Source organism: Chanodichthys erythropterus, chromosome 5, assembly GCF_024489055.1.
Source record: "Chanodichthys erythropterus isolate Z2021 chromosome 5, ASM2448905v1, whole genome shotgun sequence".
Lineage (NCBI taxonomy): Eukaryota > Metazoa > Chordata > Actinopteri > Cypriniformes > Xenocyprididae > Chanodichthys > Chanodichthys erythropterus.
The window spans coordinates 20164579-20190155 of record NC_090225.1 but is presented as its reverse complement, the minus strand read 5'-3'; the positions used below and the strand labels follow the sequence as shown (position 1 = coordinate 20190155).

Genomic DNA, 25577 nt, shown 5'->3' with positions numbered 1-25577 from the left:
TGATATTTCAGTTTTTCTATTTTAATAAATCTGCAAAAAATGTCAACAAATCTGTGTTTTTCTGTCAATATGGGGTGCTGTGTGTACATTAATGAGGAAAAAAAAAAAGAACTTAAATGATTTTAGCAAATGGCTGCAATATAACAAAGAGTGAAAAATTTAAGGGGGTCTGAATACTTTCCGTACCCACTGTAAGTTGAGTTTATAAATTTGTGAGAACTAGTGGGCTATAGAGACGCTATACGTGTTAATGTCTTCAGCACTCTGAGTACAGTCCATGGTACATTCCTGCCCTTGAGATTCATTCAATGTAAAGTCTCAACACTTGTATGAAAGCCACAACACATGCAGACACAAAGGAGTGAATTAGTTCTAATCATAAAGTTGTCATCGGCAGCTTTGGAATGTTCCGGGTTGCTGTGGGCAATAAGTGTGAACCGTCACTCATTTAGACAGATTACATTCCATCTGTGGTTAACAGACTATCTAAACAAATACTACCAGGTGAAGCACTTTAATAACCTAACTTAGCTAATCTAAATAGGGACATAGCATACTATAGACTTCTGTTTTAATATAAAAGGTATTTATATTTATAATCATTCATAAATAATATAAAAAATATGTAAAATTTTATATATAGATAATTATATCCCAAACTATAGCCAGATATTTATACACACTTTATATATTTATAACCCTATACATTATGGGGACAAAAGACAAAGATGGCCATACCCAAAATTTTGGTCCCCATGAGGAAAACAGCTTATAAATCACTAAATTACGTTTTTTTTTTTTTTTTAAGTGATAGAATAGTTTTTACAGTATATATTTTACAGTATTTACAGTAGTTATTCATAAACTATTTAAAAAAATACATTAAATTTTATATATATATATATATATATATATATATATATAGAGAGAGAGAGAGAGAGAGAGAGAGAGAGAGAGAGAGAGAGAGATCTTGTATTTACAATGCAAGAGGTGAGCACTCTGTAAAGTCTTCTTCAGCACATCCCAAAAACTTTCAGTGAAATTAAGGTCTGGATTCAGAGGTGCCAATTCATGTGTGGAAATGATTCTTCATGCTCTCTGAACCATTCTTTCACAATTTCAACCCTGGTGAATCTTGACATTGTCATCCTGGAATATGGCCATGATGTGTCTTCCTACATGGTTGTTTAAGAAATGAAAAGCTACACACTCCATCTTTAAGGGTTAAACGAACCATTGCAGAACATATAACATATTAGAAACATAATAATCACTGTAATAATGATCCATTCATAGATTCTTAAGTATTTGCCTATTAAAATCCAAACAGCAACTTTTTTTTTGGCCGGGCTGTATATATATAATTTATTTTTTCAAATAGGAACATCTTTAAATATTTTTTTTAATATAAATAGGTGAGGTTTTATCAGAAATAGCACATTTTTGTTTACAAAGAATCTCCCTCTTTGCTTTTTCAAATGTTGTCTTGCTGCTAAAGATGCATTAGCATTAGCCCTGAGTTCAGGTCACTGTTTACTGAAACCCCAGGTGTGGGATCTCAGTCTGCTGGACATTTAGGCACAGTCCCAATGTGACTTTCTTCAACGCATGTCAGCCAACTGACTTCATATGCGCAAAACGTCCAACAACAACAACATGTAAAGATTTTATATATCACCCTATGCTTACGTTACCGTCTACATTGCCTGTTTGTCGCTGTCCGGCCCGTAGTCTACCCCATATCACATGTATTGCGCTGTCTTCCATCTTTAGCCCACTATCTGCCCCATGCTAACACATAAGCCACTATCTGCCCCAGGCTGAGTGTTTCTGTAAAACTAACTCTGCTGCCAATTATTGGCGAAAGGCTGTTTCATTTTGATGTGGGTAATTTAACAAGAGTCCCGTAAACGTCTGCATTTTTCTTTCAGAGTGCTGTAGTTTTGTCTCTCATTTCTTTAACAAGCTGGAAAACACTTCAAGAGGAATCAGACTCCAACACATGCAAACCAGCTGCAACAGGTCAACACAAATGATCAACAACGGGATTTGAGCATTTTGGATCCTTTACTGAACAGAATAAAGATTTTCTGTGTAAAAAATGAAGCCATTCCATTAAGTTGGAAATTGGATAAATATTTGCTCAATTAAATGTAATTTGGGCAAGTAAGTGCGATTGATATGTGTGTGTAATTATTGTAATCTGAGAACATTCTGATAATTATGCAATTCATTTGATGCCAGTTTTGGAACAGGCAGAGAATATTCTGAACACTGCTCTTGACTTCTAATGAAAATTAATGCTGCTTCATCTTCTCGTCTCACCAACAAAAAGTATTTGCCTGTTAGAAGACAGTTTTATTAAATGTCTCCAAGCGTGGGTATCTGCAGGTTGGAATAAAGGGCGTGACGAAAGGTAAGGGCATGTAGAGAGGCCTTTATAATTGGTCGTGAAAGCTGCCAGTCAGAGTGGGGTAGGGTTAGTTTGTGTTCTAGCAATTCACCTTTCGCCACGCTGTTACTCCGACCTGCAGCTATCCAAGTGTGGGTATCTGCAGGTTGGCGTAATGGCCGTGGCGAAGGTTGGGGTAGGGTTAGGGATTAGTTTCTGTTGTGTCAATTCACCTTTTGGCTCACCTCCTTTCGGCACATTACTCCAACCTGCAGCTATCCCTGTCTCCATGAATTAATAGATTAACATTAAAGAGCAATGCCCTCTAGTGTCATGGAAAGGAACTTGGCTTAAAGGAATAAAAATAACAACCCAAAAAAATTGAATTATTTTCTATTTACTAAGCCTCAAGTTGTGACAATCTGTGAGCATGAAAAGGTGAAATTTGGAATGAACCCATTCTGTTGTGCTTTATCCCCAAGCAATTACACTGATGGAGACTAAAGCTTTTAAGCTTCAAAACAGATGCAAAGGCACCATAAAGCATATGACTCGTATGATCATTTCCATGCCTTCTAAAGCGGAATGCTTAGTTACCTGTACCATGATTATTTTTTAAATTTAATATTACCATAAACATAATTTTCCCTTCCAGTGGGCTGTTAAAGTCTGCAAATAATGAAAGTTCACCTATTTTCTAAATGCATGTTCTAACTTATAGGGATAGTTCGGGTTAGAGGTCACTCTTCCACCGGAACTAGATTTGTGTATGGCCATTGCCGGAAGCCAGTGATTATAAAGTTTTAAATATTGATATTTTTCTTACAAAAAGCCATCACTTTGCTTCAGAAGGGATTTATTAACCCACTGGAGACGTATTAATTACTTTTATGATGGATAGATGTGATTTTTGGACTTTACAAACTCAGGCACCATTCAATCCCATTACAAAGCTGGGAAGAGCCAGGATATTTTTTAATAAAAGTCATACAGTATGGCTTGAGGGTAATTTATGGGATAAATTTCATTTTTGGGTAAACTATCCCTTTAATGTGAACAATTCATCTGCGCATATGTTCAAGATCTGTTGCAACTTCCGTGACTTTTAACTGCTGCAACTAGATCATTGACATAGTGAGATCAAATCGAGAATTTTCAAGAAACAATACAAACTGAGAACTACAAGATTCAACTACAGCAACCCCACTATTCAACACACATTACATGAGATACATAAGGGGAAATTTGACAAATAAATACAAAACAAGTGTGCAACTTGTTGTGCAGCTTTATCACAGGAAGTGGCCACGAGATTCTTGGCCTACGCTAGATCAGCTGTTGGGACGGCATTTTCGGTGGTGTTCACGGACACTCACCTCGCCTTCACGCTGGCACCCAACCGTGTTTTTCTAACCTTTGGTGTGTTTATGACTCACCCCTGAGCTGAGATGTGTGTGGTTCATTTGTTTCACTCCCCTTGTTTTCACTGGCCTCCAGCCCTGCTGTTATTCATAGGCACCCTAATCACCAGCAGGGAATATGCTTTATAATCACAGACCACATGTTCTCAGAGGCTTGGGGGGAGGAGGGTCTCTCAGGGAGAATTAAATAAATAAATATATAAATAACTTTTAAAAAATGTCTCCGTATTTGGTAACCACACATCTGTTTTCATTGAATGTTATGGAACAATTTTCAATGATCAAATCAATTACATACATTCTTACACATGCTCTGGCCAAGATATTTTCGGCTGCAGTCGAGTTAACGCACATCAAACATCAGTTCTGCTCTGATTCTGATGAACACCCGATACGTCTGCTGCACCTGAACGGATGGTGAGATCCATTCCTCCACGCCTGCAGTGTTTGTAATTAGTTAAAGCTGTGTGACGCACAGCCAGAGGAAAAGAAAAGTCTGATTCCTTGACTCTTAGGGGAATGATAGGCTAGAGCATTTTAAAGGCACTAATCATATTGTGGCAGAACATCTACTAACGTAACAGTGAGAAAATCTCAAAACGAGGTGAAAGATAAACCAATGACATGATTCTTTTGCTTTGACAGGTGCTAAAACATCATTGAATCAGGCCCACTGGGTGTTCAGTAATTCGGTCTGTGTTTGTGGAAGCAATTGAAATGATAAAACCTATTATTAAAATGTTTATTTTAATTTTGGGGTTGAGTTTTTACAGAATATTTGCAAATCTGTAGTTTCTTTCTCGCGGTACTACCTTTATTCCAAGCCGACAGGTGGCGACAGAGTGTGGTGAAACGCTAACTATTCGTGAAGAAAACAAGCGCGAGTTACACACGTGTGTGTAGAACAGAAACATGGGCAAAAGAAGGCGAGGAAAACAAGAGGTTACAAATTTAACTAAGAAACAGAAGAAACATCTAAAAGAATTTGGAGAACAGCACCCTTTTCACGATAAGTAAGTAGTGCGATCTGTTGTTCATAAAACAACAGACAGTACTAGTTAGCATTCAAGTTATCTTCAAGTAGTAAAATTACTAATACTCACACTTGTTTTGCTTCTTAGTGTTGTTGATAGACCGGAGAAGACTCAGATTGTGCGCTTGGTAAGTAATAATAAACTCGTATTCTTTCTTGAATCGTGACTCTGACTTTTTCCTGCAAGTCAAACAACCTCCTTTTGATTCCAGTCAATAGTCCAGGTGAATGAGGAGCATTTGACAGCAGATAATGAATCTGAATGCATGTACATCACGAGTAACATTACATAAAGGACAAAAAGGGTCAATTGTATGTTAATAGAAATATGTTATATCTGTATGAATACCTGATAAGCCTATTTCCGCCACGTAAGAAAAAAAAATCATTGTTTGGTAAATCTTAATTATGATATAAGTCGAAATTATGAAATTTGCCACAATATCGACTTTTTATAAGTATGTATTTATAAATATGTAATAAGTATAATAATTATGATTTACCAAAGCATGATTTTTTTTTTCTTATGGGGTGAAGTGGGCTTCCATAGATAAGGGAAGCTGTACCTGGTTCAATCGTACTGCTCAAGTTGAAGTTCTGCTCTTCATATTATAGGGTTAATTCAACCAAAAATGAAAATTCTGTCATTTATTACTCTCCCTCATGTCGTTCCACACCTGTAAGACCTTCGTTCATCTTCAGAACGCAAATTAAGATATTTTTGTTGAAATCCTTTGGCTCTGTGAGGCCTGCATAGGGAGCAATGACACTTCCTCTCTCAAGATCCATTAATGTACTAAAAACATATTTAAATCGGTTCATGTGATTACAGTGGTTCAATATTAATATTATAAAGTGACGAGAATATTTTTGGTGTGCCAAAAAAATAACGACTTATTAATAACGACTTTCAAAACACTGCTTCAGGAAGCTTCGGAGCATAATAAATCAGCGCGTCGAATCTGCTGTTCGGAGCGCCAAAGTCACGTGATTTCAGCAGTTCGGCGGTTTAACACGAGATCCGAATTGACACAGAAGAATCATAACACTCCGAAGCTTCCTGAAGCAGTGTTTTGAAATCGTCCGTCACTAAATAAGTCGTTATTTTGTTTTTTTGGCGCACCAAAAATGTTTGCGTCGCTTTATAATATTAATATTGAACCACTGTACTTACATGAACTGATTTAAATATGTTTTTAGTACATTAATGGATCTTGAGAGAGGAAATGTCATTGCTGGCTATGCAGGCCTCACTGAGCCATCGGATTTCAACAAAAATATCTTAATTTGTGTTCCGAAGATTAACGAAGGTCTTACGGGTGTGGAACGACATGAGGGTAAAGTAATTAATGACAGAATTTTCATTTTTGGGTGAACTAACCCTTTAAAGTGCTCTGTTTTGTTTCAAACGATAAAATTAAAATTTTCTGCAATCTGCACCTTAGCGGCCGGACAGTCCACAGCGCCCTGAACCTGACAGTGAGGAAGAAAGTGATATAGAGCAGCAGTCTGCTTATCAGAAACTGCTGTCCACCATGATCCAAGGTGCTGATGACAACAGTGAAGATGAAGAAAGTGAAGATGAAGATGACAGAGAGGAGGTTGAAGGTAAAATCAAAATCATACTTTCTAATAGACGGGTTTCAGTGCAACATCATCACAGTAATGCGCACAACTAGGGGGCAGAAAGCAATTGTCTCACCATTACTGAGAGTTAATTTCTTAATATAATCGGCAGAGTCTGCGCTGCCTAGGCTTCTAAAGTAATAGATGCTATACATTTCCTCATTGCCACACACCTAGCTAGCTGTCAAAGATCTCATGTCTTGCACAGTATGTTTACAGTAATTTAATTTTAGGATAGAAAGGCTCAACAACCAACAAAACCAGGTAAGTTCAAAGGGTATGTCAGGTTTTTATGATCAGCAAACTTAGTTGGACAATTTCGTTTGAGACCTGATGACTAACATTATAACTTAGCCTACTAGTCAGTTAACGTTATACGTAATGTTTTATTAATATGCAAATGAAACAAACGATCCAACTCTGAAATGGCAGTTTATTATTGAGTCAACAAGAATTTACAAACAATGCGAAATCTATGTTAAATACAATGGTTGATTAACGTTACAATCTTCTACAGGTGTTATGTCGAGTTCTACATAACGTTACATGCCAAGAATGGCATGCACCTCCAAGTACTGTTTAAAAACGCTATAATTTTCTTTGTGGGGTTCATTAATGGTGATAAATAATTTGGCAGAACAGATGTTGTAGGCTACCTGCAGAGATTTGCATCGACCTCTTTTCTCAGCATAAATGACCGTAACCTCCCGTGAGGTGCATGCAGAACTCTGAACATTTAAAACGTTTAACGTGAAAAAGCTTAATGTGGCTTAATTTTCTAAGACAGTGTTATTAACAAACCAAACTTAGTAAACCCCATACTAATAAAGCATAGGCTACAGAAAAGCAGATGAGCCCATAATATGAAGGCAACACGTTTAAATTAAGCATTTTCCTCCCATAAAAAAAACGCTTAATGTGGCTCAATACTAAGGCAGTGACATTAAAAGACCAAACTTCGTAAACACTATACTAATAAAGCATACTATACAGAAACATTGGTTTGTGCTGAATTTGATCTTTTAAAGGTGCCCTCGAATTAAAAATTGAATTTATCTTTGCATAGTTGAATAACAAGAGTTCAGTACATGGAAATGACAAGGGCTGTCAGTAACGTCTGGAGCAGCACAGCCGAATCATCAGACTAGGTAAGCAAGCAAGAACAATAGCAAAAAATGGCAGATGGAGCAATAATAACTGACATGATTCATGATAACATGATATTTTTAGTGATATTTGTAAATTGTCTTTCTAAATGTTTCATTAGCATGTTGCTAATGTACTGTTAAATGTGGTTAAAGTTACCATCGTTTCTTACTGTATTCACGGAGACAAGAGCCGTCGCTATTTTCATTTTCAACACTTGCAGTCTGTATAATGCATAAACACACCTTCATTCTTTATAAATCTCTCCAACAGTGTAGCATTAGCCGTTAGCCACGGAGCACAGCCTCAAATTCATTCAGAATCAAATGTAAACAATATAACAGTATACAATATTCACATAATCCGACGCATACATGCAGCATGCATGACGAACACTTTGTAAAGATCCATTTGAGGGTTATATAAACTTTGTTTATGCACTGTTTAAGGCAAACGCAAGCTCCGTGGGCGGAGAGCACGAGAATTAAAGTGGCCGCACAGCATAAATCGCCTCATTTATAATGATGCCCCAAAATAGGCAGTTGAAAAAATCTATGGGGTATTTTGAGCTGAAACTTAAGACACATTCAGGGGACACCTTAGACTTATATTACGTCCTGGAAAAAAAATGTTCAATGGCACCTTTAATATCGCTATCTTTTAATATTAGTAGGCTACATTAAGTGACGTTAAGCTTTTTCTTTATAACGGTTTTCTATGGGAGGAAAACACTTAACGTGTAATTAAACAAATTGCATTCATATTCTGGGCTCAACTGTTTTTCTGTACGTGGTATGGTTTATTAGTATGATGTTTACCGAGTTTGGTCTTTTATTATCACTGTCTTAGTACATTAAGCCACGTTAAGGGTTTTTTTCTTACCGGTTTTGCCCCCTGAATGTGCGCGCGTTCAGTATTGTTTGTATACTGGAAACCCGTCTACACTCATTATGAATTGTGGTGCTTCGTCTGAAAGAGTCTAATGGCCTGTAATTAAAAATCATTCTCAAGTAGGAGAGAGTGGTGGAGAAGAAGAAGAAGAGGAGGAGGAGGAAGGTGATGATGCTGAGGAAGATCTAGAGGAAGAGGAGGGTGAAACACCTGGTGATTCACAAGATAAAGAACAGCCTGAAAAGACAAATGGAGATATAGAGGAGAATAAAACGGGAGAGATGGAAGAAGAGTTTACAGATAAGAATGAAGGTGCGTTCTGTCTGGAAACCAACCTGCCTGCAGAAGGGGAGGAAAACACAGGAGAGCAGGAACAGGAGGAAGGTGAGACATTCCCATGATACATCAGTGCGGTTCTAAATTCTTAATAATTGCTGTTAATGTGGGTTTTTTGTTTTGTAAACTCTTTGTTTTGTAAGTCTAGTACTCAAGATTGAAAATATGGTTTAACTTTAGAAGCAAATTGAAAAGCAAGGCCCAACTATGCCTCTGTGACTCTCTGGTTGTTGTAGACATGCTTGTGAAGCACCAGGAGATTGAACTGAATGAAGACGAAGTGGGCCAAATCTTGCAAGGATCAAAGATCAAGACTCAGGTTAAGGTATTCCAGTCATCAGTTTTTATTTGTTACTTTGATTGTGTTTATATGTGTGTGTATACTGGATTATTAAGATAAGACGTGTCTCGTGCACATCAAGGCTGCATTTTTTTGATCAAAAATACAGTAAAACAGTAATATTGGGAAATATGATGACAATTTAAAATAACTGTTTTCTATTTTTAATATAAAATATAATATATTCCTGTGATGCAAAGCTGAATTTTCAGCATCATTACTCCAGTCTGTCACATGATCCTTCAGAAATCATTCTAATATGCTGATTTGCTTTCTTATTATTAGTATTGAAAACAGTTTTGTTGCTTAATGTTTTTGTGAAAACCATGAAACATTCTTCAGGATTCTTTGATGAATACAAAGTTCAAAAGAACACCATTTTTAAAAAATAGAAATCTTTTGTAACATTATAAATGTCTTTACTGTCACTTTTAATCAATTTAAAGCATCCTTGCTGAATAGAAGTATTCATTTCTTTAAAACAAATCTTACTGACCCCAAAAAGAACTGTAAAATTTCAGTTATTTTTTCCTTCTCCCCCTCCAGTGGCCAAAGCTAGGCATTCTGCAATGTTTGTGTCCACTGGAGCGTTTCCCAACCGTGGGTCAGCCTTCTTCTGCCCCTGTTCCACCCATTCACAAAACCCTAGAGGCAAATTGGCACTTGCTAAACCAGCCCTTTGGACCTGAAGGAGGCGCTCTGACAGATATCACAGAGTTGCAGAAGGAATTGCTTGGGCTTATGGGTATTTCAGCAAAATTAAAATAATTTATTATTACACCACACATCCTAAAATTAAAAATGACACTTTGCTGTTTTTTTTTTTTTTTTTGTAATCATCTCCCATATTCTGTTTATACAGGTACTTACAGGGATGTTTATTTTACAAATTGCTCTCCTCTGAGAGAGGCTAAGGAAGTACGGAGTGCGTACTGTCTTCATGTACTGAACCATGTGTTAAAGGCAAACAGTCGTGTGCTTAGAAATAATGCCAAGTTGAAGGAAACTAAAGATGTGAATGAGGATTTTCGGGATCGGGGCTTAACGAGACCAAAGGTACCACTGTATTCAGATTTATACCACCAGCATGTTGTTTATTGAGTTGTTTTTTTTTTTGTTTTGTTTTTTTTTACTCTTTCCCTGCCATTGACAGAATTTTCTGGCAATCCATGTTTTCACTGTTATACGGTAGGGGCCACAATGATGCATCTTCTGAAAGAGTACAGAATCTCTGGATCAAAACACAGGCAAAGAAGAAGCAGAAATAAGCGATAGAAGCATTGCTTATGCACTTGAAAAAAAACGCGATCATCAAACAATTAACAGCATATAAGTTAAAACTGCCTGTCGTTACTGAATGAAACGTCAACCCTGAAAGTGGTATAGGATGGTGAAGCTTTGGGGATGTTGATGGAAGTGATCTACTCTGTTTTGATTATTTTTCTGAATCCAGACGTAGTCTTTCACAACTTGATTTTCTCAGCTTTTTCTTCAAAGTGTTGCTTTTTTTTATGAAATCTACCTACATTCAAGTGTTGATTAAAAAAAAGAATGCATGAAGCTAGAAAAAAAATATTTTTTGTTATTTAAAAGCAGAGGCTCTGTTATTTCTTTTGATTTATTGCATGTTCAGATAGTCAAACAACAAAATTTTCTGGGGGCCATTTTTAAATAATTTTACTACATTAATAAAATACCTTTTTAAATCAGCCAACCACATTCTCATAATTAACTCTTCATCTTCTAGGTTTTGATTCTGGTGCCGTTCAGAGATGGAGCGCTGCGAGTCGTCCAGACCTTCATAACACTATTGGAGCCCAAAGGCAGGAAGATGGACGTCAGTAACAAGAAGCGATTCAAGGAAGAGTTTGGAGAGGAGCCAGGTGAAAGGCCACCTAACCTGCACAGACCTGACGACTATCATGCTGTCTTTTCTGGAAATGTGGATGACCATTTCAGGATAGGTATGATAACTGAAAATCTTAAACTATAATGTTCAATGTTTGCTAATGTTTTAGTGTTAGAATGTACTTTAAATGTTAAGAGAAAAAACTTTGGAAAAAAAAAAAATCTTAAAGGGTTAGTTCACCCAAAAATGAAAATTCTGTCATTTATTACTCACCCTCATGCTGTTCCACACCCGTAAGACCTTCGTTAATCTTCGGAACACAAATTAAGATATTTTAGTTGAAATCCGATGGCTCCGTGAGGCCTTCATAGGGAGTCATGTCACTTCCTCTCTCAAGATCCATAAAGGTACTAAAAACACATCTAAATCAGTTCATGTGCGTACAGTCGTTTAATATTAATATTATAAAGCGACGAGAATATTTTTGGTGTGCCAAAAAAAAACTAAATAACGACTTATTTAGTGATGGCCGATTTCAAAACACTGCTTCAGGAAGATTCGGAGCATTGTGAATCAGTGTGTCGAATCTGCTGTTCGGAGCGCCAAACTCACGTGATTTCAGCCGTTTGGCGGGTTTGAATCGCGATCCGATTCATGATTCCATATACTGATTCATAATGCTCCGATGCTTCCTGAAGCAGTGTTTTGAAATCGGTCATCACTAAATAAGTCGTTATTTTGTTTTTTTGGCACACCAAAAATATTCTCGTCGGTTTATAATATTAATGTTGAACCACTGTACTAGCATAAACTGATTTAGATGTGTTTTTAGTAACGTTACCTTTATGGATCTTAACAGAGGAAGTGACATTGCTCCCTATGAAGGCCTCACGGAGCCATCGGACTTGAACTAAAATATCTTAATTTGTGTTCCGAAGATTAATGAAGGTCTTAAGGGTGTGGAACGAAATGAGGGTGAATAATAAATGACAGAATTTTCATTTTTGGATGAACTAACCCTTTAAATCTAGCTATAGCATTCTTTTAAATGTCTCTTTTTTTTTTTTCTTTTTTTTTTTTTTTTTTTTAATTAACGTAAGTTACTGTATTGAATTTAATACTGTATCAATCCAATATTTAAAGTTTCTCTTTGGTTCCCCTGGTGACAGATGCTAGTTAGAATGAAGAGTTTAACTTTATTTACCATGTAACCTTTTATTGTGCACTCTATTTTTTTTTCTCTCTGTGTGGGCAGGTTTGTCTATCCTGAAACGCAGTATGCGCCTCTATGCTCCGTTCTACTCCTCTGACATTATCATTGCGTCTCCACTGGGTCTGCGTACAGTTCTGGGTGCCGACGGTGAAAAGAAGAGAGAATTTGACTTCCTGTCTTCGATTGAACTTCTGATTGTGGATCAGGCGGATGTTTTCCTCATGCAGAACTGGGAACACTTGCTGGTGGGTTTCAGTTTTCCAAAGGTTCTTGTTTTCACCCTTGTGCATCCTTATGGACATTTTTGTCCTTTTCAGTTTTGTTTTTTGTTATAAGTGTGCCTTTGTTAATGCCAACTACATTAATTTTGTCTCAGGTGTTTATTTTTATTGGAATTTTAATATTTTACCCTCATTTCCTTCAAAAAATCAATTTTACCCTCCATACAAAAATACTAACACTTAGGACCTTAAGGACAAAAATGTCCCCATTAAAACCCATTAAAACTGCAATTTTTTAACCCAGGGCCATTTGACTATAAAATGATACAATATTTGCAAATAGGCATTCATTCTGTCGGCAAGGCTTCAAATGTTACATTTTTACCATTTTTTACTAGATTGTGCCATATTTTCAAATTTGGCATATAAAAGAAATACTCGCTTTTTTGTGTTTTCTACTTATGCATATTATAGAGTAAATTGGAAAAATAATGCAGCTATAATTGTGTAGGTATGTTGGTAAGGATGTCAGAGTGTAGTTTGCATGTGTTTACTGAATTTAATTAGTCTGAAAAAATTATATCGTACTGGCAATCAAAAATCCCACTCCATGTATGAGCCACACCCCTGGCAGGGTCATAGGGTCAGGTATAGGGCCATGTGAAAAAAGTCAAAGAAGGTTAATGAGCTTTGAGGTTTTTCTTTTTCACCCAAACACGCATCTTAACCCTTGATTACACTTTTTCACTTGTTATTGTTTTTGTACAGCGATAAAAGGTACGCTTAAATTTTAAGTAGAAGTTCAGAAGCCTCTAAAACAAATTGTTTTAGTTTTCACCACAAGAAAATGCGGATTTTTTTAGTCTGGTAGATTTTATACAAAGTTTGAGTTCACACAGGTGTCCTCACAGTAGAGGGCTGCATTGGGATTGAGTCCCGCCGGGTCCCGCGGGACCCAAAGCAAATCTCGCGGGAGCGGGCGGTTTGAATTTTGCTGCGGGCGGGAATGGGCGGCTAAAAAAAACACCGCGGGATAGGGAGGTTGCCTAGCGACATGATGGAGAAGATGTCAATAGATGATGTAGAAAAGAACCTCAAACGAGGTATTTACATTGGTGGAAGTTCAACAAAGAGCGCTTCCCAGCGCTATCAAAGCTGGCACGTTTCATCTTTAGTATCCCCGCATCCAGTGTGCCTTCAGAGCGGGCCTTTAGTGTCTGTGGGCGCATCTTGGAAGAGAGACGCACGGGATTGGGACCGCAGTCGATCAGCAAAATTCTCTTCCTCCACAGCAATATTGCAAAGTGATTCATTTGTTAAATTCATTCGTTAACGTTGTTTATTTTATGTTATTTATTAGTGTTGTTTTTTTGAGCACAGCCCCCCGTTGCCATTTGTTAATTAGGTCAAGAGGCGTGATGATGCCAGTGTTATTGAGCAGGCTGCCTAAGTTTGAATGTTTTTATTCTGTATTTTTCAAACAGAATACCTGCGACATTTGGCTAATAATTGTAAAACTGCTGTTTTTCATGTAGCCTACTTTATCATTTTATGTTTTGTTTTTGTTTTTGTTTTTTTTTTGTTTTTTTGCAAAGCAGTCTATTTTTATGTGCAAAGTTTTTATTGTGTGTTTTGTCTTTTTTTTTTTTTTTTTTTTTTTTACATGCAGGCCAGGGAAACGAAACAAACAACCCCATGAATCTCTTTAATAATATCAATACAAATACGTTTTTTTTCCTGCGGGACGGGAGAAGACACAAAATCAATGCATCTCTATTATTGTGCGGGAATAAATTCTCAGAGTTTTGCGGGTGCGGGCGGGAGTGGACATACATATTGCGGGAGCGGGCGGGAGTGTAACACATACCTTGCGGGAGCGGGCGGTAATGGTTAGAAATTCGGCGGGCGGGAGCGGGATGAAGAAAACAGTCCCGCGCAGGGCTCTACCTCAGCCAAACCTATAAATATGTGGTGATTGAGGGGTTGATCATTTCATTGTTTGAAGAGACGTTACTCAGCAGAGGAAGCTCTGAAGCTAGTGTTGCCCACTGACAGTGAGCACAGGTGCATTAGAAGCCGAGGATGTAAAGAAACCGATTTGTAAAGCGTTAAAATTCTGAAAATGAATGAATGTTTGGTATCTATGGAAAGAACAGATGCTGGTTAAAAAATTGACATCAGTGAAAGTGGAAAAAATATGAATATATAATATTTCTATGACAGTTTTTTGGCATGGCCATTTTTGTCCATTGTGGACCTAAGTGTTAGTTTTTTTAAAAATCTGACACTACATAAAAAATATAAATGCCTCAAAATTAATGTTGTTCTTCATTGACCCACCCAAGAATCTAATAAGCAAAAAAAAATTTTTTTTGCTTAGCATGTAGTTTATGAAAATAAACTACTATTTTTAATTTTTTTCATAAAAAAAACATCTATGGCATTATGTAAACAAACCAGCATTTAAAGGGTTAAAGTTCTTAAAATTAATGAATGTTTGGTATCTATGGATAGAAAAAAATATCAATAAATCATATTTCTATGACAGTTTTTTGGCATGGACATTTTTGTCCATTTTGTACCTATGTGTAACTTTTTTGTGAATGCACAAGGGTTAAATTTTAGATTTTGATAATTGTATTGTTGTTTATTTTAACAAGTTATATATGTATATGTGTTTTATATTTGCAGTCAAATGAGCTTTTTACTTCTGCTTAATTTCCCATGGTCCTGTGTGTGTTGCAGCATGTGTTGAAGAATTTGAATCTGCAGCCATTGGACTCTCACGGTGTTGATTTCTCTCGTGTGCGCATGTGGAACCTGAACAACTGGGCGGCACATTACAGACAGACGCTGGTGTTCAGTGCCATACAAGAGCCTCAGATCACCAACATCCTTACCAAACACTGCCACAACTACAGGGGACAGGTGCTCAAACAAACACCCTGACAATTGTTCATATTTTGAAGTACTTGTATTTTGGGGGGAGGCTTATCTGATTGCCTCTGGTCTTAGCGTTGTTTTAGAACATTACTGAATTCATACAATATCTTTATATAAGTAGATGCACATATTTAAGTTTGGTTTAGCTCAAACAGTAGAGCTATCAATGCCAAAGTCGTGGGTTTAGATTTCCTTAGAATGCATGAACTAATAAAATATACACTATGAATGTGAATGTTAGTCTAATGCATAAATGTAAGATGATGTTCTTCTTTCTCTCAGGTGTGCAGTAAAACCATTCCAAAGGTGGGCTCAATCTGTCAGGTTCTCGTGCAGCTACCGCACGTATTCCAGATGTTTCACTCTGACAGCTTCATGGACCAGGACGCCAGGTTAGAGACTGCTGCAGTATTTCATTCTGAGCACAAGAGGGCAGCAGTTTGCAGTCTGCCCAGAGGAACCTCTTAGTGAAAACTTTAGTGTTATAATTATGAAGTAATTGGTACATTTCTTTGCATACATTTATTGTCGGTCGACCTATGATGTTTGAGAATTATATGCAAATATTTAAACTACATTACCCATAATTCTTTAGGTTCCAGTTCTTCGTGGATAAGATCCTGCCCCAGTATAGAGACTCTGTAATGTCCCACACTTTCATCTATGTGCCTTCGTACTTTGATTTTGTTCGCCTGCGAAACTACCTGAAGAAAGAAGACATCAGTTTTGCTAGTGTCAGCGAGTACTCTCAGAGATCGGAGGTGTCTCGAGCACGACATTACTTCCAGAAAGGAGAAAAACAGTTTATGCTTTTCTCTGAGAGATTCCACTTCTACAAGAGGTGTGTTTGTATTATCATTTGCATACTTCATGTACATTTTTTTTTTGTACAATTTTTCTCAATAAATTTATATTTATTCAGCAAGGCTGCATCAAATTGCTCAAAAGTGATAGTAAAGACATTTATAATGTTACAAAAAATTCAAATAAATGCTGTTCTTTTGCATGTTTTTATTCACCACAGAACAATTAGAGTTTCCACAAAAAATATTAAGCAGCACAACTGAAAAAATACATTTCTTGAGCAGCAAATCAGCATTTTAGAAGATTTCTGAAGGATCATGTGACACAGATTTTTCAGCAGCAATTGCTCCAGTCTTCAGCTTTGCCAACACAGAAATAAACTGCATTTTAAAATGTATTGTTTAGATTTATTTGTAATAATATTTAACAATATTTGTTTTCCAATTTAAATTTTTTTTATTCTCTTTCTATCAGATACACGATCAAGGGCATCCATAACCTGATCTTCTACGGGTTGCCCACATACCCTCACTTCTACAGTGAAGTGTGTAATATGCTTCAGGCTGGTGCCAGAGAGGGTGGTGATTCTGTCAGCTTCACCTGCACAGCCCTGTACTCCCGATATGACATGCACCGGCTGGCTGCCATCACCGGGGCCGACCGTGCCGCTCAGATGCTCCAGTCCAAAAAATCAGTGCACCTTTTCATCACAGGGGAGGAGAAAAACACATGAAGTTGGACTGTGAAAATCTAATGTGACACATTTCTAACCTTTCAGAGAAAGAACATAATCAGTGTACACGGTAATGTACAGAAAGATGTTTTCACTTTAATTCCCCTAAAATTCAGTCATAAGACTGAATGTAATGATGTTGTTCTCATCCTTTTGTGTTCTTCTTTTAATATAAAGTCTTCTTTTGCTGTAGTCACAGTTCAGACTGTTGGAACCAATGTGTGTGTTTTTTGTTTTTTTTTGTTTTTTGTTTTTAGTATTTCCAAAAAGTTTACAGGACTCAACTATAAGGATAGCCTCATGCCAGTATTAATGCCAGAGATTCAGACTAGTCATCTCTCCTGTCAGAAAAGTGCTACATTCTCCTTTCTTACTTTGATCATGTACTTTTCATGCATCTTATATCTTTACATCCAAGAACTAAACTTTTGGTTTCTTCTTTGGTTTATTGAACACTGTGCAGTGTGTCAAGCAACCCACACTGACATGTGCTCTTCAATAGAGATTAGGATTAAATATCTTTTCAAGTTAGTTCTAAATTATGGCAAAAGTCATCAATTTTAAAATGGGAGAAACAATTAAGTATCAAATATCAGCGGATACGATAAAAAAAAAATTACAGTGTTGCTGATTTGTTGCCAATATTAAATAGTAATTGTACACTATAAAGTATTCAAAGGTGCCTTAGAATTAAAAATTGAATTTATCTTGGCAAAGTTGAATAACAAGAGTTCAGTACATGGAAATGACATACAGTGAGTCTCAAACTCCATTGTTTCCTCCTCCTTATATAAATCTCATTTGTTTAAAAGACCTCCGGAAAACAGGTGAATCTCAACATAACACTGACTGTTAAGTAACGGTCGGGATCATTAATATGTACGACCCCAATATTTGCATATGCCAGCCCACGTTCAAGGCATTACACAAGAACAGCCAGTATTAACGTCTGGATCTGTGCACAGCTGAATCATCAGACTAGGTAAGCAAGCAAGGACAACAGTGAAAAATGGCAGATGGAGCAATAATAACTGACATGATAACATGATATTTTTAGTGATATTTGTAAATTGTCTTTCTAAATGTTTCGTTAGCATGTTGCTAATGTACTGTTAAATGTGGTTAAAGTTACCATCGTTTCTTGCTGTATTTACAGAGACAAGAGCCGTCGCTATTTTCATTTTTAAACACTTGCAGTCTGTATAATGCATAAACACAACTTCATTCTTTATAAATCTCTCCAACAGTGTAGCATTAGCCCGTTAGCCACAGAGCATAGCCTCAAACTCATTCAGAATCAAATGTAAATTTCCAAATAAATACTATACTCACAAGAATCGATGCATGCATGCAGCATGAATGACGAACATCTTGTAAAGATCCATTTGAGGGATATATTAGCTATGTGAACTTTATGCACTGTATAACTGCACTTATAGTCGAGAGCTCAGGAGGGCAGGGAGCGGGAGATTTAAAAGGGCCGCACAGCCTGAATCGGTGCATAGTTGATGCCCCAAAATAGGCAGTTAAAAAAATTTATTAAAACAAATCTCGGGGGTATTTTGAGCTGTAACTTCACAGACACATTCAGGGGACACCTTAGACTTATATTGCATCTTTTGAAAAGACATTCTACCGCACCTTCAAACTGAATTTATAGCTGTCATGGAGTATGGAGTTACTTTAAAACTATATAATTAGTTATATATATATATATATGTGTATATATATATATATATATATGCTAAAAATTGATCAAAAGTGACAGTAAAGACATTTATAATGTTACAAAAGATTTTTACTTGCAAATAAATGTTATTTGTATCACTGTTTCCACAAAAATATTTAGCAGCACAGCTGTTTTAGAAATGGCATCACAGGAATAATTTGCATTTTAAAACATTAAAATAGAAAACCGTTTAAGTTGTAATAATATTTCACAATATTTACTTTACAGACTCTTACAGACCCCAAACCAATGCTTCTTATTGTAGTTGTTGGGCCACTAAAATAAAAAAAAAAAACTACTGGTCGGCAGAAAAAATTATTGCAGTCTGTATCCAACAATTGATCTTTAAGATTGGGTGGAGCAAACACAATATACATATTTAAAAATTTGAGTTTTATTGTGGCTTGTAAAATGACATGAGCATGAGTTCACCTCTAATGATCATGCTGGAAAAGACTGTTATTCATCTAATTACCTCCCAATGTGACAGTTTGGTTGTCAAATGTTCTAACTCCCCAGTGATCAGATGCACTTTTGTGTTTCTGCTTTCTTTATTCCATTTCACTGTCTCTTCATTTGAAAAATGGAGCAGCTGTTTGGCACACAAACACACACACTCTTTCTCTCTCTCTCACAGATGTGCACTCTTTCGCTCTGTGGCTGCCACACGTATACGCTCACATGTCATAAATAATAAAAGAATGAGTGTGTGAGTTGTTTGGTTAAGGACAGCATCTGACTGTATCAAACAAAACCATTGATCCATCCTACAAATGTCCTCCTAGTTTTTTCCCTGAACACACAATCCTGCTGTGATGCTTTCTGAATCCTCTCAAAACTCCATTGGGATTCATATGCTGTCCTCTGACCTCTCTCACAGTGAAAACAGTATTTCTGCTGAGCTTGCATATTAATTTCCTCTATCATTTTACAACTACAAAATCTGAGGAACTCTATCTGAATAAACTCATGTATTTTTGGATAGATGCAAGAAATTACTCAGTGTAGCTCTTTCATTGAGCGGTTTGCTATGAAATATTAAACGGTAAAGCTGGTGTTTTAGGTGCTTTAGCTAAGGCAGTGTATTGCTGCAAACATGGAAAAAGTGTGCATATCTTTGTAAGTCTGGCATGTATGTGCTCACTTCTGCTTTTGACCCCCCATTTGTTCTGCATTTAGAGTTTTTGGGATTGTTCATGGTTTTTTGTTTATTAAGAAAATATAGAAAATATTTCATACAAGAATTCTGCATGTAATCACAGCAAAAAAGCAGTTTTGAGTTTTATTCCTCTCATATTTTGAATCTTAACGATAATAACTTTAAATATTTTTGCATCTATAATTTTAATCAGGCTGTTTGTGCGAGAAGGAATAGATGACCTGTGAAAACAGACGTGACCAATAAAAGTGACATTTTTCTCAATTATGCACACTCTTGTTCTCCATCTGTATGAAACACTCCATCTTCCTCTTTCTCCTGTGTGCCCAGCCTTTCTTGTGTTTATTGTGGTGTGGGTAGTCTGTTGCCTTGGAAACTCCTCTGCTCCCATCATGACTGTGTGTGTGTGTATGTGTGTGTGTGTGTGTGTGTGTGTGTGTGTGTGTGTGTGTGTGTGTGTGTGTGTGTGTGTGTGTGTGTGTGTGTGTGTGTGTGTGTGTGTGTGTGTGTGTGTGTGTGTGTGTGTGTGTGTGTGTGTGTGTGTGTGTGTGTGTGTGTGTGTGTGTGTTGTGAAAGAGGGAAAGCTCTGACCTGTGTTTGGAGCTCTGCCCATCAGGTGGTAGCGGGTATCAGGAGCACCTTTTCTTTTCACCTGTACTTGGACTGGAGTGTTTAATCATGTGTCATTTTGCATTATACAACAGCTAGGTCTGGTCATCAAATCTGATTGGCCTAGTGGTGTTCCAAGAGCACTGATAAAACAGTTCAACAGCACTCAATTTTTCACTGTTTGTGTCACTCAGCTTGTCTGTGTATATGCCTTTCAGACCATTGTTGTTACTGTTAACTACAACTAAAAATATTTAGTATCCAAAAATATATATATATATATATATATATATATATATATATATATATATATATATATATATATATATATTATTTTTTTTTTTTTTTTTTCAGCCCTTTTAGTGATCACTATAACTCCTTAATCTTTTCACATATGTAATATATTAGTTACTTGGTCTTTTGTGTTATAGGGAGCTGTTCATGAAAACTGGGTTTGTTTTTTGGGGATGGAAGGGATGACTGCATTTTAAGAAGTAGATGAGCTAAATAACAATTAGACATTCGACCTGAATTATCATAGTAACACAAATTGCTTTCATTTATTGATGACATCATACCCTCGGCAGCAGGCACAGCAGATTCCCCAATAGTCATTGCCTGTGTTGCATAGCGTGTATGTGGAGGCATCAAGATAGGGGTGTGATCCTTTTGGGTAGGGGTGTGTTTGTTTTGGTGACATAATTCTGCCTTAACCTGGTTTTGGACAATTTTCATTGGTGGAGCAAAGATAGAAAAGTAACTGGCAGTGTCTAAAATGTAAGGTACTTAAATGTTATCTTGTTGTTTATGGAACACATATATAATAATTTTGGTCTGAATATATATGAATATATGATCTTTAGAACAGCACTTGTGCTCCTCTGATTTTATAATTGGTATGTAACAAAGTTGCAATTAAGCTAATCAGCACAAATAATGTAGCCTACTATTTCTTGCTGTCTTAACAATTACTTGACATGTAAGATCAGGTGATTTTTACAGCTCCTGGGTAAATTGATAGTCACTCTCCAGCAGAAAGTCCTCCCAAAGTGAAGCTGACTGGCTGGGGAAAGTATGTCTCTAAAACAGACAGTTCTGTCTTCGGATAGGTTATCGGTTTCAAAGAAGAACTCAAGTAACTCGTCTCTCTGACAGAAACCGACATGGTTAGGAGGGACATCCTTTCCTGGTTTACAAGCCCAGGGTTCTGTTCCCAAAAAAGAAAAGATCAGATTTTTCTTATAGAAGGTTGTTAATATACATGGAAGTTTATTTTAAGAAAAGATCCTGATATCTGTTTTCTTCATCTCTCCCAGAGAAAAGACCAAAAAGCTGTATTGATTTGTCTGAAGTCAATCTTCCTCTTCATCTCTTCCTGAAACTGAATGGGTTAATGGGTGTCTGAGTGTTTCTATGACAACACAGATGAGACTGATGAGCACAACCATTTGGAAGAGGCTCTCAATTCAGTATCCAAAAATAACCACACACAAAACAAACCTAAAGACATGGCAAGGGAGGAAGAGGAGGTCACTTATTGATAGGGAAAATTCTGCCAAGACATCCAAACCACCCCAGTCTGATAACCTCTCACACCGACTGCAACTCAACTGCTAGTTTTAGACTAAAACAGATCTTGATGGCAATCTGCATCCAGCTTGGCATTTCCTTTATGCACAAAGAAGACAGATGCATTAAAAGTTTTTCTCTAAAAGTTTTGCAAGTTTTAGCCCTGAACAGATCCTGCCTGTTTTCATTAACTATAAAACACATTTTTAAATTTCCCTTACATACCCAATAACCACTGCTGGTTGTCGAAGCAACTCTGTGGAGACCAGATAGTGGGGGAAGGATCACCCCCATCCTGACGTTTCATTGGTGAGCCCACGACGACTCCAGAGTGCTCAACAGCAAATTCTGGTGTCCCAGAATCACCTCCTCCATTTCCTTCCATGCTACTATGTTACATTGGGACCCAGCTAGGATCTTACTTTTTCATCCATAGCCACAAGCTACTTCTTTCTGCTTCCTCCGACAAGGCTGTGGCTGTGACCACTAATAATCCCCAGGTCTCTGAGGATCGTAAATGCCGTCACAAAGCCTCTATATCGTCCACAGTGTACACTTCGGCTCTCCAGCCATCACGCAGAGCCTTAGCACCTACCTGTGCATAGCGCAGATGTTTGCATACAAAGGCCTCCTCTACTCCATCCTCCCAGGGTAGAGTAAGTTCAACATCTAGAGGATTCTAAAGGAAATACCAGCAGTTTGCTGATGTTAATTAGCATCTTCCAGTCACAGGCTAAGTAGAGCTGGCCTCGCTTTAGTGGTGGGGAGACACTCCTGGTTGCCTGTACAGGGTTTATTACTTGAGGTGAAAGGGAATTTGCAGTAATTTGTTTATTTTCCTGGACGGAGACGAGGCTCTTAGGAGCTTGGTTATGCCGCCAGGTGTACTGTCCCTGTGAGAGACTCACCTTACAAATATATGTTTGAGGAAGTACTGATGAAGAGTGGTTGGTGTTGGAAAGATGTCATATGTAGATCTGATGGTAAAGCTCAACTGACCTGCTTCTGTCACCCACAGATCCTTCCAGCTAACCTACTCTTCTCCACACCATCTCACTTTGTTCATTTCCCCTGCTTGAGACTGCCTTGGCCAACCATTCAGCCTAATCATGACAAGATACTCCTCCTCCACTATCTTCCTTCGCTTTGAGACTTGGCCTTATTCCAGCTCGGTCAAACTGTTACAAGCCCAAAGCCTCCCCTTCCTTGCTAGACATGTCCCACGATGTCTGCATGTTTCACCGCCACCATTGCACCCTCTATTGCTTATGCTGGTCCTCACTTGCACCCAGCTGTCAGGGTTGGTGTGTTTGCTGCACTGGGGTATTGGCACACTCTAAAAAATGCTGGGTTGAAAACAACCCAAGTTGGATTGAAAATGGACAAACCCAGCGATTGGGTTGTTTTAACCCAACTCTTGGGTTAAATGTTTGTCCAACCTGCTGAGTAGTTTTATTTAACCCAACTATTGTTTGAAAATGACTATATGGCTGACTTAAAATGAATCTAAAATGAAAATAAAATGTTCATTTATTAAACATATTAATAAATGTTAATTTTCAAGATATTTTGGGTTCATTTTATGTAAGCAATACTGTAATTTTTAAACAATAGTTGAGTTAAGTAAAACTGCCCAGCAGGTTGGGCAAACATTTAACCCAACTGCTGGGTTTGTCCATTTTCAACCCAACTTGGGTTGTTTTTAACCCAGCATTTTTTAGAGTGCAAGGTCCAATAAGTCTACATGGAGATCTTTCTATCCTTCTTTCGCCAATTGGATCTGGAGGCAGATCATGCTTGTATGCTCTAGGAATCCTGAGAATGCTGATGTCCCCACCTTTTGTACAGATGTATCAATCTATCCATTCCTCTGAATGTATTCAGACACCCTCCTTGCAATGACTTCAATGAAGATTTTACCTTCCACATTTAGCAGAGAGATTGGTCTAAGCTGACCGCATCCTTTTTCTTTGATATTAGGGCCCCACATAGAGATATTAGTATCAAATAATTAGGGATGTCGATTTAAGACATTTATTTAATTAATTAGCTGTGGAAAATAACGTGTTTAAAATAATTTAACGTACACACCCCACCCCAGATCGATGTAGTTCATCTTACATTTCATGTAGTTTACTGGTGACAAACATGACGCAGGGCAAAAAACTCACTGTGTGATGTAGCCTAAAGAATGCCGTTAGAAAGATCAGGGCAGAAATGCCCCGTATGAGTTTTTGTCTCTCATACAGGCCTATATGATATAGTTAAGCAATATCACATGAGAAACGAGCACAATATCACACAAGTGCTGTTTTTTATCTCTATTAGTGAGTGCAAATGTGATATTGATTTTATACAACAGTTAATATTGTGATATATTTCACACAAAATATTGTGCAGAGCAGAACTGTTGTGCATCTCAGAGTGACACACAGTGGTGTTTCATTTCTGAATGAATCTATGTTTTGAGCGAATCAATTGGGTGAACCAATGATTCAATGGCCCATTCATAAAGAAAGCCATTTGGAGTGTTTGACTTGAAGAGGGTTTAAAATGATATATTTGCCCTGTTCCTACTTTCATGTGTTTGTTCAAGAATTTGTTTTAAGATACTCAAAATAATGTCAAGAAAGTCTTTCATAATAAAGCACTTGCTTCCATTGATTTTGTGTGTTGGGATCATTGTCTGTTTTTGCATTTAGCTGGTGGAGGGGTGTGTGTGTCCTTGCATTTGCTCTGTCAATTATTAACAGTCAAATGGAGAATAAATAGAAAGAGATGTGCCCTCCAAATTACACCCAGAGAGAAAAATGGGGATCAAAATGTAGTTATTTCTGTGTCTTTTAATAGTCAGTGATATTTCTGTGATGTTATAGCTTTGGGAATTGGAGTTGATGACCTCATACACATCATTAAACCTCAGTCCCCAGCTCCAGTTAATACTGAAAATGTTTTTGTTTCTATTTTTAGGCTGGTATTAAATGTAAAATGTAAAGGAAAGACTGAGGGGTCCAGTGAGCACATAAAAAGAGAATAGGAAATGATGGTATGGATGGGGCGAGAGACTGATGGGGACTGTTGTTTCTAGCATGATGGCACGTGCTTGTGTTTTTAACCAGAACAATGGGCACGTGGCAACAGCGGGTAACCATGGCGACTTTTAAGGTAGCCGGATGGGATTATGATAACACTGCCAATTTTGTTAGGTTCACATCTGATGAAGTACTTGGTATTTCAGACACACACTGTTTTTCCTTGGACACTTTGAAAGAACAAAGCTGATTTCCCAAATGTGTTTCTCTCACTCTCCCTTTCATCGTTTCTCCTGTAAGTGCTCTGAATGGCTTCCGGTACTTACAGAAATCTAATGACTAACAGAAATCTAATGACATCCTAGTTGACAGGAAATACACAAGCACTTCTATCAGATCAGAGGAAAAGGCGAAGACAATTACAACAATAATGCAATTATCAGTGTTGAACAGTGTCTCACAAATTGGACATGGTTATATAATCATATTAGGTGCTAAAAGATATTTAAAAAAAAAAAAAAAAAAAAAAAA

At 37.2% G+C, this 25577-nt stretch overlaps 1 protein-coding gene across 2 annotated transcripts; it reads left to right on the top strand.

The window, feature by feature from the left end:
* The first annotated feature begins 4691 nt into the window (after window positions 1-4691).
* Window positions 4692-20239, top strand: utp25 (UTP25 small subunit processor component). 2 transcript variants are annotated; one of them, XM_067385352.1, is made up of 13 exons: window positions 4692-4826; window positions 4935-4974; window positions 6292-6454; window positions 8633-8893; window positions 9082-9170; window positions 9732-9930; window positions 10048-10241; window positions 10933-11149; window positions 12290-12492; window positions 15214-15396; window positions 15694-15803; window positions 16007-16252; window positions 16690-20239. In XM_067385352.1, the coding sequence occupies exons 1-13, from the start codon at window positions 4726-4728 to the stop codon at window positions 16946-16948; spliced, it is 2265 nt and encodes a 754-aa protein (XP_067241453.1). In that variant the 5' UTR covers window positions 4692-4725; the 3' UTR covers window positions 16949-20239. The 2 variants fall into 2 exon arrangements, with proteins under 2 accessions (XP_067241453.1, XP_067241452.1); XM_067385351.1 differs by having other exon boundaries at window positions 8630-8893.
* The last annotated feature ends 5338 nt before the right edge of the window (window positions 20240-25577 follow it).

Excerpts from the sequence above, each read along its gene's own strand:
- utp25 (XM_067385351.1), top strand. The coding sequence starts at position 4,726 with ATGGGCAAAAGAAGGCGAGGAAAACAAGAGGTTACAAATTTAACTAAG. Across the intron at positions 8,894-9,081 it reads AGAGCAGGAACAGGAGGAAG|ACATGCTTGTGAAGCACCAG; the intron begins GTGAGACATTCC and ends TGGTTGTTGTAG. Across the intron at positions 16,253-16,689 it reads AGATTCCACTTCTACAAGAG|ATACACGATCAAGGGCATCC; the intron begins GTGTGTTTGTAT and ends TCTTTCTATCAG.